Below are 12,542 nucleotides of genomic sequence, written 5' to 3' on the forward strand. Positions count from 1 at the left end.
AATTCCTTTATGTTGTTTTTTGAGGAAGGCATTTTCTGGCCTCAGCACGTATTTGACTACAATTCTCAAAAGTCCTGTTTACTATTGGCAGGGATTATGGGAGCTGTAGGGAGAGCCAGAGGTGGGTAATGGCTTGAGTGTTGGACTCTGGAGACCAGCATTCAATTCCCTGCTCAGCCAAGAGATGTCATGCAGAACTACCAACACTTATCTATGTCACAGCATGCTTTTGTCTGAGATATGCTAGAGGTTATGAATACATTATTACCGGGAAATTAAATACATGTTCTTAAGAGCGACGTAGCATGATCTTATCTTAAATTTCCCACCCTCATCCCTTTTTTGTCCAGATCAGAACAGCTGGAGGAAGCTGGGGGAAGTCTTCCCTTTTCCACCTTGGCTGTCAAGCAGATACAATGAATTGCCAAAGGTGGCAGTACTAGAGCAAATTCTGGACCCTATTCGGATGAAAAGGTCCATTTATTGGAATGACATATGATTAAAAGTGCTTCATTTGATTTTTTTTTCCTTTTATTAGCAATACTAAACAGATCCATAAAACGTACAGTATGACTTGCCTTCTGTACAGCAAGGGAAAGATTAGAATGGGAAGGCCATGGACGTATTTAAGGGAACACAGGAAGAATGACTAACAAAACAGATTTTTTAAAATCACTTTATTTGGGAAAGGAGTATTACAACATAAAGGGGAAAAAGTGTTTTGTTTTTAAAACTCACAAATGATACAAAGTAGAAAACATGCTGGGTTTTCCCTTCCCACTTATACCCGTTGACTCAAATTTAACAGTATACTTATTTTCCAGACACATTTTACTCAGCTATGGACTACGGTGCTTTGTTTGCTTCTATGAAACATATTTTGGATTCAAGGATCCACAAACAGCTATTTGGTTGTGTAGTGAAGTTATTCAACACTGACAGAAAAATGTGTAAACTTCAGCAATTGCTTAATACTGTATCACTGTATCAATGCTCAGAATCAGAATCTTTTCGGAGGTGGATCCTATGTATTTTAAGTGTTAGATTCAGAGTTATTCCTTTGTAACTTATGAGTGAAGTCTTTTGGAGGACTTCAGAAAACCACATTTACAAGGTAGAGTGAGTTCCCACTTCCAGGCAGGTTTAAAGGAAACCTGTACACAGAAAGGAGAGATGGGTATATCTCAGTTTAAAACAGAGGTAACTGTCCCTCAAGCTGTTTTGAACCACTAGCTACTCTGAAGCATGCAAGGCTTGTGATATTATTGGAAAACACACCAAGTGCCAGCATGATCATTTTGCAAGGAAATATTTAGATTGTGGCAAATTTTGCAGATATGTTGCTTCTGATCAGATCTCAGTAAAAGATCCTTTATCACTTTCACAAGAGATGTCGTGCAGAACTACCACCAAAGTGAAGCAATATTTTTTGTTGGCTTGGAGACGTTAACCAGTGAAAGTAAGGACATTTTAATGTAAACATGTCTTCCACGGCATTCAGATTTTTTTCCTGCTCAAATATAAAACACAAGAATTCATTAAAACCCAGAAGTCTATGACATTCATACAGAAGTGTTCCATGTGACTAAACATTCAGGGACATTTGTGGTACTCTAAACCAATCTAGGCACATTTTAAAAACCTAATCGGCTATCTCACTTTTTCTAAAAGACAGTATTTCTGTGCTACATCAAAAGGAAACTCTACTGAGTTCAAAAGGGCTTGTTCCTGACTAACCGTTCTTAACACTGCTTTCATACCAAACAAATACTATTACCAAAATTGAAGAGCAGTTAAACTATGTTTAGAAATTGGCAAGAGTGATGATCTTTTATTTCACCTTCTAAATCAGGAATAGGAAACTTGTGGCTCTCCAGATATAAATGGACTGCACCTCCCATCAGCCCTTAAATAGTATAGCAAATGCTGAGGAATGGCAGGACTATAGTGGAAATATAACTAAAGACCCCAAAGATTTTAAAAATACCGTTCTAAAGAAATACTCTTCCAGAGAGCAATTTCAGTTTCCCACAAAAGAGGAGAAAAACAGCCACCTATTTCCTGTTGATAATGTAAAAGCTAATTCATGCTGTTTTTGTTTAGCCTAACTCCTGAATGATGCATAGATGATATGAAAAAAGATTTAAAAGATCATATTAATAATTGACTTAACATATCATATACACAATTGAAAATAAATTATTGAGGAATGCTTTCTGAAAATGTGCACAATTGAAAAGGGTTCAAATTTATCTCCTTAGAACAAATTTAAGGGTAAAAACAGTGTCAGCGAAGACAGGAAAGAACAATGCTCCGACTCAAGTCCACTGTACATTGGTTATTATTTCACAGCTCTATTTGTTTTGCTTTATCACACATTTATTACATTTTGTACAATCTAACAGCCAACAGAGCTTGGAAAGCTACTTTTAAAAAACAGAATATAGTGACATGCTGAAGCCATCTATACCTAAACAGCTGTAGGATGTTGCTCTGGATTGCCAAGTATCATCCTAGCACCACTCAGTTATGGATGGCTTCAGCAAGAAGTCACCATATGCATGCTTCCTAGAAGTAACTCCTAGGCTCTGCACTGGAAATATGGGCCAAATGCAGCCAAGGTACAGGAAAGGAGGGAACTGCTATTCCTGCAGACACAGAAATGGTTAGATCATCCACTTTTCCTAGATAACTAACAAAACAGATAAAATCAAATAGTGGGTATGGTGTCACCCAAATGGTGTTTTCTGGGGAAAGGAGTGTTCCGGTATCAGCAAACTTCTGGGAAAGGATGAAGATTATGATTTCTCACCTACTGAAAAGGATCCTACGTCGGCCCTTCTTATACACGGATTTTTTATACACGGATTTAAGCATACACGGTTTGAAAATGTTCCAAAAAAGTATAAATTTACCTTGATGTTCCATTTTTTTATTAGGGACACCATTTTGCTATGTCATTATATTTAATGGGACTTGAGCATACACACATTTTGTTATACACAGGGGATCTTGGAACCAAATCCCAGCATATAACAAGGATCCACTTGTATTTTCCTAAGTTTTGCAGAAGATGAATAGTTAAAATCTTGCCCAGATCATGCTTGCATGTGAGAGAATGAGCTGGACCGAGTCTCTGTCTTCTCATCTACAGTGGCTTTACACATACTTAGTAAACTGTTTGACACAACACTGAAGAAGGGGACTTAAAACAGGGTTTCAGAAAGGATAGGTTTTTCCTCCTGTTTTAGCTGAAGTCCAGCATAAGAGGTAGAATCTTTATCTGGTATTCATCTGAACCCATCTGAAATGTAAGAAGTTCTAACATGTTTGAGCAGGCCTTCTTCAGCTTCTACCTTGTGGAGAAGGGAAAGGAAGCAACAAGGCTGTCGCTCAAGACGAAGCACGATTCCTACACTACAGAGTGGAATGACTAGGAAACAAGGCTGTGGAAAGAGTAACTCAAGGCTTACACAGGCAGCTTTTTGGATTATTCTCCTTCAAAAGGGACCACCTTGAACTTTCTCAGTGAGTAGAAATGCATAGAGATTAATTCTCCGAAACTATTTTCTCAAGAAAGATACGTTATGGCATTGGAATAAAATCCTAAGAGCAGTCTCCATACTATTGAAACAATTGGCTGTTTTCCTGTAAAAAAATGCATAGGTCTGAATGTCCATTTTTATAGCCTTTCCCACTGTATAGTACTATTGCATGCATTTTGGCCTTTCTAACATCTACTACAATTTGACCTTGACTTCTAAAATGGCTAGAAGTGCCTCTTGAAATTGTAATACCAAAATACATCTTGTCAAACAACTCTTGAAGGTGAACCTCTAATTATACAAAGAACTAATTTTGGGTAAGGCTCACAGAGAAGCCATCATGTTGCCTTTTAAGAAGGAAAAATCAAGTTATAAACCTAAAAAGTAGGCAGCTGAATGTTTAAAACATCTTTTAGCTCTGCAGCTGGCATTTCTTAATACCTCATTCGTATTTTTCTATGAACCAGCTTTGTCATGCTTAATATTGCTTTAAATATTCTCCAATATTCATCAATAGCTACTTTTCAGAATGTATTGCTTGCAAATGAAGCGGGATGCCTCTCTTTATAGCTTTTTATAGCTTGTCACTGGGAAGAGAGGCCTGTCACACATCACTCGCTTTAACAGTTCACGCGATCAGCACAGTCAAGTTGTAAAGTTTATCTTGGACTATGTCAAGGTGGGTTGTTGGCATCTATGTTTCCAATTTCATCAAAGGACAGGGACAGAAAAATAATTAGGTTGGACCCAATGTTTTCTGCTAAACTACATACAAGGGTCTGGGTGTAAGTGTGTTTCAAGCCTACATTCTGCCACCTTCCGCATGAAGTGGGTCACAATCCCAGAAATTATTACTATTCCACTCAGTTGATCTTATGAATTGGTCCTAAGAATGCTCTGTTATAATTCCTTTTTGTGTTTTGCTGCAACAGAAATAAGATGAGGGATATTACTGTACCAATTCATTTATGGCGCTCCATGGTCACTAAGCCTAGCTGATTATTTGCCCAACATATTGCTTAACATTACTAGAAATTTGGAAACTACCTTTCTTTCGGACTTCACCTTAATTATATTAAACACTGCCTAAACTTGCTACATTTATTCACCTTTACAAAAATTGACCCAAAAAAAAGAAAAAAATAGTTTTCTTTTTAAAAAGTTAAATTTCAAAGTTCCTCATACAAAAAAACCCACGATTCTAAGCTGATATACAAATGTGTATTGGTCCCCTGAAAATAAATTGTCCCAATCATATCATAAAAGCAATACAAAAAAAGTTACAAGATTGCATACAAATACATACAACCAGAAATAAGTTGTGTTAAATAACCCTTGTAATGTCTTGGTCATAAAAAATAAGGATTGGTAGAACTTCCAGCTCATAAGACTGTCTTAACATTGGTCCCTGTTTACGGAAAATTCAACGGTGAACGCCATATTTTGAAGACCAGTCAGTTCGTCCATGGACTGCTTGAAGTGGAGGTGGATGTGCCAGCAATCCTGAAGTGCTTTTCATAGGTATATTAAATGTCGTCTTCCCAATATGAGGTCTTACAGACTTCAGAGAAGTATATGCTACAAGTAAATAAAGGAGACTTGTAAAACAAGAGAATGGAATCGGGGTTACATTCAGTTGTGGAAGGGGTGTTTTTGACTAAACAATCCAAAAAGATTATGAATTAATGTACTGGACTGTAAATTCTATGAAGTTCTGTTTGTATACCAGGGGTTTTAGCACAGTCATCCCTCTCTGACCCTTAAAAATGTGCCATGAGATCTTCCAAAACAGTAGGAGAGGAAATACGGGGCATACTCTTACAGAACAATTCTTCATTCCAGTGAACAGAACAGCAGTTCTTCTGCAGCAGCAGCAGCCATTTCCAACTACTGCAAGCAAACCAAGCTGGCAGCATTAGTCACTAAGGGCCCCGTACTGTTCATAACTGGCAAACAGCATGGCAAGAGTTTCTGGAAGAAAGACATTCTTCCTTGAGTCACTGCTATATTGACAAGGGGGATGCCATTTCCCAAGTTAGTTCTACACTGGCTACTTTTGTCATACAGACAAGACAGGATGAACCCTGGCCATTTGTGGACTGCCCCTAGATTCTGATGCAGCGGTACAACTGCTGTGCTACAAGAATGAAACAGAGCCTACCAGCTGTTGGATCAAGAGGAGACGGATTGATAATTGGTGCTAACTGAACTCTCTGGCCAGCAGAGCCAACTTCCTTTTTCAGAAATGAAGGGATGTAAGCACCCGTTAGCCCATTTGATCCTGTGTGACCTGAAAGAAATTGCAAGAAAAGGAGGACTCAGTTGAGGTCAAGGCGGGATAGTCTAGGTTTCACATACTCTTAACAATAGTTTCCTGAAAGGAAACATCAGTTAAAATGCTTGATCTAGTTATTGTATTAGAATGAGATATTTTAATTTAGCACAGCTTTGATGTCTATCTAACTCACATACTTATTCTATCAGCAATATAGCAAATCTCATTGGAAAGTGCTCCACAAATCAAAATCCTTCCCCAACAAATGAAAAGCTGGAAGAGATAGTGTCTTCCTCAAGAATATGTAAACTTTTCACCTAAGGCAAATGGCCACATGCAATGTCAGATGATACAGTTGTTTCAAATAACTCCGTCACTTCAGCTACTGAGTGTTTGAGCTGAGCTACATGACCACTGCCTTTGAAAAAAAAATCTGATCTTTCTATGTATGTGGTATCATTAAGGCACCATCTTCAGAGCTTATTTTTACCTGACTGCAATATTTGGAATTATTAGATTATTAGTGTACAAGTGTTACTGAACTCAGTGGGATTAATTTAGAAGTGAAGTATGTATAGGTTAAGCTGTAAATGTATTTAGGAGCATGGCTAGAGGGCTCTTTCAAAAGAACATGTTGGTTGATTGTGGTTTTTTGAGAACAGAGCAAGAAGCTGGACTGATCTGTATGTCTGTCTTTGAAAGTTAAAAGTGAAGCAATGTTTGCAAGCCCCTAAACTGTACTTTCCCCCTAAGCAGAGGGGCAGATAGGTGAGACTTTAGCTCCCAAGGAGATATGTGTTTAACTGTGGGTCTCTGAGAACAGAGCCAGAAGGTGGACTGCTCTGTATTTCTGTCTTTGAAAGGTGTCTGTCTGATTTAGTAGTTTTCCAAGAGCCACTGATAATGCAGCATGCATCTGAAAATATGAAAAACAACAAAAAAAGTCAATAGAAAGTGTGGTATACCTCTCTGCAATTAATGAGAAGACCTGCAAATTATGAGACCTAGTCACCAGAAATATGGTCTGGTGTGGCTGAAGAATCTGGCCACCCCCATGGAAGAAAAACCTTTCATTTCCAAACAGCGCAGAATAGCGAGGTACCTGAGTAAGAGGTCATTATCTTTACCAAAGCTTTATTTTGCCAACCACAGGGAGATAAACCCAATCTGGGAAGGTCCAGTCGGACTCAGTGTACCACTGTATCTGATGGTCTTGTAGAAATACCTTTCTCAATGCCCTATTTACTTTAGTAAGTAGAAGGCATCTTTTCAGAATATTACAAACACTGCTTACTGGAGTTCAACCTGGCAATTCCTCCTGCCACTGCTGATGTCTTTATAGGCAAACTAGAATTGGGCCATGGATTCGACGGGACAGAATCTTTGCTTGAACTTGAAAGTAAATTATTTCTTGTGTTTATTCCTAGAGTAGGAAACAATTTGTTATTAACATACTGAACAATAACATTTTATATTTTGCTTTGCCATTCCTACTTTTTGTGCTGTAGTAGTTCCCTTCTACTGACTTAACTAGTTGCAGATCTTAGGGATGAACAGCACCAGTCTGAATGGAACAATAGGTATCTAGAATATTATCCCAAGCACAGGAGTAGGCAGTATGTGGCTCTCCAGATGTTGAACTGTAACTCCTAGCATCCCTCAACACTGACTATTAAGGCTGATAAGAATTGTAGTACTGTTGCATCTGAAGAGTTTTATAATGCCCACCTGACCCAGAGGGCATCATGACATTCAGGACACTTAGCCTCTCTTTATAAAGGAGAAAAAGAAATGGACATACTAGAATAGCAAAAAGTTCAGAGACATAGCCGTGTTAGGGTGGAACATCAGTATGCAAAGGGAATTGTACCACCTTTGAGATTTACTGTGCAAAAAAGGTTGTAACATAAGCTTTTGTAGAACAGCTAGATTACGGCACTACTCTTATAGTGCTGCCATTCCACTCTAACTGCTCTGGCTGCCTCCTGTTGCATCCTGGGATTTGCATTTTAAGGAGGGGAATTTAGAATTCTCAGCCAGAGAACTCTTAGGCCCCACTGAACTACAAGCCTCAGAATGCAACAGCAGGCAACCAGAGCAGTAAAAGTAGAACAGCAACATAATAAGAGGATAGTGTGATAATGTGGTAGGTCTATGAAAGCATCTGAAGAAGCAGACCTAGTCTACAAAAGCTTATGCTACAACTTCTTTTAGATTGTCTCATAAAATAGTGAAGGAATTGGCTGTGATGCAGGACTCGGAGGGAGAGAAGGGGCAGGCACACCTTCACCAGGCCTAGCCCAGGGACAGAAGAAGTACAGGATCCATTTGTATCACTGTGAACAAGCTACTTTAAGTGACTGGAGATTACCACCATCCAGTTCTGCCATCCATAGATAGCAATTATCTACAGTCTCTGATAGATAGGAAAAGCCTCCCTATTTTTCAGTTACCCATTGGATGAAAAGAGTTTAGCAGTGTCCTGTTTCACTTGGCTGAAACATACCTTGTTGACAAGGTAGCGAGCTGCACAGTGATCAACTTGAAATTTTTAAATGCATAGCTATCTCACACAACTAATATTAAACTGCTTAAGTGTAAAGGCTATTACAGCATACTTGCTTTCTTTGTAGAATATAACAGGGGCAATTTCTAGTGGGAGACTAGATAGAGAAAAGAGACAGTTGTGATAAGTGAAGGTCCTGGATATGGAAAACTCAGCATCAGATCCTTATTGGGCTATGAAGCTCATTACATGGCCAGCTGCGATTGCTTACTTTGCAGTGCAGCCTTCCCCATAGTGTGCTTCTTGCAGGAATGTTGAGATTATAAATGCAGCAAAATGAAAACACCTTTAGGGGTTTTAGGACCAATCAGTAACTAAGGACACTTTGATTAATACAGTACCAATAATGTGTCAGTACTAAAAAAAATGCTCCTAATTTTGTTATTGTTGTTAAACATGGAGATTCAGAAAAATGCACTTTATAGCAAGTTTATGACATTTTTAAAATGTAGTCCCATGGAGCCCTTCTAGTGTTACAACAAGAGTCTTACACAAAAAAACTAGACAGACCAAGGAGGCTGCTATATTGATTACCCACCCATATCAAAATATAATCACCACCTTTATAAATGGTCATAGTAAAGATTTGGGGTTTCTTTTTTACTAACCAGGTAAATACCTAGAATGCTTCAAATAATGTTGCTTGGCTGCAGAAACTTGTAATGTTGGCGTGTCCTGCCGAAGGTAGGAAGGTGCACTGTTCCCAGTCCCAAGACAAACAGAAGGTTTCAGATCCAAAATACTTTCAAACCTGTAACAGGAAACAAGCAGGCATGGCTTATACTGGATGACACACCTCTTCTTCATAGCATCAGCCACAAATACTTGCATGTTTGCTTCCAGAGGAAGAAGCAAAATATGCAATACATCTTCTCAAGGAAGCAACAGTCAAATTCTGACAGCCTCAGTGCAAAGTCAGATACACATAATGTGCTCCAACATTCAAATACAAAAATTTATCGGATAAGCTGAAGTTGTCAGTCATCTCAAATCAGAAAGAGGACACACAAGAGGGCTTCTGCCATATCACAGCAGCAGCACAGAGTCAAGAAGAAGGGAAAAGAAAGTCCAACAAACACATACTTGGACAGAGGTTTCAGTGAAGGAAGTAGGATTTACATCTACATAAACAGGCACAAGATTGGGCTGTAGTTAACTGAGAGTAAATTCCACTCAGCTAACTGGGGTGTACTCTAAAATAACTGCACATCGGAGAAGGTGGCATGGCTGCAGTTCTCCATGCAGTGTTAATGCAGTTGTTTTTAGAGGAATCTCTACTGGACGATGAAAATTTCCACACCAATGCTTACCATGGGGTAAGCACTGGTAAAACACCAGAAAAACATCAGGGAAGCATGTGTGTGTGAAAGCCTGATGCACGTCCTAACCGTGAGAGAATCGTCCCTGAATCATTTGGGGAGCAGCCATTTCCCATTAACGCAAAGTTTCTGTTCATAAGGATTGCTGCTCTGTGAATGATTCAGGGACATTGGAGGTGGGGGACGATTCCCTGATGTTTAAGAAATGAATCAGGCTTTCACAGACATGTGCTTCCCTGATGTTTTTCTGGCATTTTACCGGCGCTTACTCCATGGTAAGCACTGGCGTGGAAATGTTCAATAACACATTTTGTCACTAAAGGCATATTAACCCATGATACCAAAAAAAGTGCTTTCGTAGCTCTTTTGTGTCATTCTTGTCATACATGATGGAAAAGAAGACAGAGATGGCTTTAAACTGGTTGCCCATTGTGACTGCTGTATGTTTTACAGTCAAAGTTCGGTTTCAGTAAAACTGACATTGGTTTCATGTACAATAACACCCAAGTTTCAAAACCCCACTCAATCTATGAGGTGTGCAAAAGAATCCCAAGCGTGTCTAACCAGAAAACTTTACACTGCATTCAACAGTTATTTATTTCCTCATAAATGTGCAGATAGTGACCTTTAAGTAAATAAGTCAACATATGAGAATACATGTAAAGAAATGGTATGATGAGAAGAATTAAAAGGCACTTTTCTCCCCCCTCTCATACACACACATAACAGTGGGAGAAACAATAAACTTGCCTACAGAGTGCATCATCATTTTGTCCTTTATTTTTAAAATCATTTCTGGTAATCTCACACCCTTCTAGATTCTCCCAGTCCTCAGAGCCTTTCAGTGTTCCAGTAATATGTCCCCATCTGCGACGGTTCTTTGGTTTGAGTTCACCATTTGTTTTTTCTGTCCCAACGTCTGTTTTCTGTCATCACAGAAAGGAGAAATATGAAACAGAAGGAAAACAATATGAAGTTTAGAACTGTGGTGCAAACAACCAAGTTTGGAAAAAATTCCAGTGAATAGGCTTTTGGTACTGCATGTATCACTCTATTGCTCTCTAATATCTGATCATCGGGCATTTCTGAAATGTACATTCTTTTAGTTCTTACAAAATCATCAACATCAGGATTTAGGTTCATTCTAATAGACAAATTCAATTAATTTCAATGAGTTTAACTCTAGCTAGGATTAATATTGGATTTATGAACACTTGCATAATTTATTCTGGCCACATATGGTTTCTGCATCAGAACAATCTCATCTATATTTTGCAAACAGGCAATTCAGGCAACCCAGAAATTCATTTGCAAATGATGATATTATTAACAGCAATTTATAACTGAAAATGGCAATGATATGGAGCAGAGGATTCTTTTTCCTCCTGTAAACTTCTTTCCCCCTTTAAGCTCTGAAGGGTCCCTCAATCCTATAAAGCAGATTTCAAAGGTATGTAGGGGGGGGGTATCTCCTGTCCTTGTTCTGCTGATAGAAGCAGTTTTGTCAATGAAAAAATGCACTGGATTTCACCCCAATTTGTTGCTAATACTGAAATAAATATCCAAGTAAACACCACAAAGGCCAAAAATGGAAGATCCAAATAGCTGAAGAGAGAATGATGAGAACAAAAACTAACCATCATGTAGACTAACAAAAAATGATTCAACCTAGTGGTTGTTATTGTGATGATGAATATGAACATCATCATCACCATCATCAATAGTAGAGAAGGAGAGACCACCAATGAATGCTAGGTGTAGTAGGCCATATTTCAGAGAAACTGGCAAATCCACCACTGAATATTCCTTGCCTTAGAAAATCCTATGAAATTCACAAAGTTGTCATAGGTTAACAGGAGACTTGAAGACATGCACACACACACACAGACTAGTACTATCTATATTTTCGTATAAGGGACTGTACAAACGTATAGTCAAGTATATACAGAAATAATAGTATCATCATCATCATCATCATCATCATCATCATCATCATCATCATCTTTACGTATTTTCCTATTAAAACTGAGTCAGAGTTCCCAAGTTTATTACAGAATAAAGAAAATACAGTCGGCCCTTCTTATACATAGATTTGCCATCCGCGGATTTGAGCATCCGCGGATGGCAAAGCCGGAAGTTGTTTTCAATGGCGGCGCACGTGTGCCGCCATTGGGGACAAAAGTCCCTGGCACTCCCCTCCTCTCCTCCCTTGCTTCCTCCCTCCCTCCCTTCCCTCCCTCTTACTTACCTTTCAGGCCGAGTGCCAGTGTGGGAGACTTGGTGTCCTCTGCCACTCAGCTTCCTTGCCACCGCTGTGGAAGGGCCGGGTGTCGGTGCTGGGGACCTCTTGGCCTCCAACACCGGTATCCGGCCCTTCTGCAGTGGTGAAGGTGTCAAGGAGACCGGTTGCCAGCGCTGGAGGCCTTGAAGACCTCTGGCGCAGCAGCTCTGCCTCCTCACTGCTGCCGCCGCGAGAAAGGCCCAATGGTGGTGGTGTTGGGGGCCAAGAGGTCTCCAACACCGCCATCGGGCCCTTCCACGGCAGCAGCGAGGAGGCCGAGCCACTGCCACCCGGCTATTCCTGCGGCAGCTAGGAGGCCAAGCCTCCAGCACCGGCACTCGGCCCGAAAGGTAAATAAGAGGGAGGGAAGGGAGGGAGGCAGGGAGGGAAGGGGGGAGGGAACTGAGGGAACTTAACTATAAGTTGACTTCATGTATAAGTTGAAGGCAGGTTTTGGGGCCAAAATTATGGATTTTGATATGACCCATGGCGTATCACAAAGGATCTAAAAAAGGAAGCCAATATCCCACCTTGTCCCCAAAACTGGGATTCAGGG

General features: G+C 39.7%; 1 protein-coding gene across 5 annotated transcripts in view; it reads right to left on the reverse strand.

Moving 5' to 3' along the window:
• Positions 1 to 678: 678 nt before the first annotated feature.
• Positions 679 to 12,542, reverse strand: part of CILK1 (ciliogenesis associated kinase 1) — a 31,257-nt gene continuing 19,393 nt past the window's right edge. For 4 of the 5 annotated variants that reach the window (XM_042445460.1, XM_042445459.1, XM_042445458.1 and 1 more), the window contains 5 exons: positions 10,456 to 10,631; positions 8,995 to 9,137; positions 7,115 to 7,243; positions 5,707 to 5,835; positions 679 to 5,123 (listed from right to left, as the gene is read on the reverse strand). In XM_042445460.1, the coding sequence (XP_042301394.1) occupies positions 4,969 to 5,123; positions 5,707 to 5,835; positions 7,115 to 7,243; positions 8,995 to 9,137; positions 10,456 to 10,631 (732 nt within the window). In that variant the 3' untranslated portion in view covers positions 679 to 4,968. Of the gene's footprint in view, positions 5,124 to 5,706; positions 5,836 to 7,114; positions 7,244 to 8,994; positions 9,138 to 10,455; positions 10,632 to 12,542 lie in introns of those variants that run through there. The other variant, XR_006101407.1, reaches the window with a different exon arrangement.

The sequence above is a fragment of the Sceloporus undulatus genome, chromosome 1 (assembly GCF_019175285.1).
Source record: "Sceloporus undulatus isolate JIND9_A2432 ecotype Alabama chromosome 1, SceUnd_v1.1, whole genome shotgun sequence".
Classification (NCBI taxonomy): Eukaryota; Metazoa; Chordata; class Lepidosauria; order Squamata; family Phrynosomatidae; genus Sceloporus; species Sceloporus undulatus.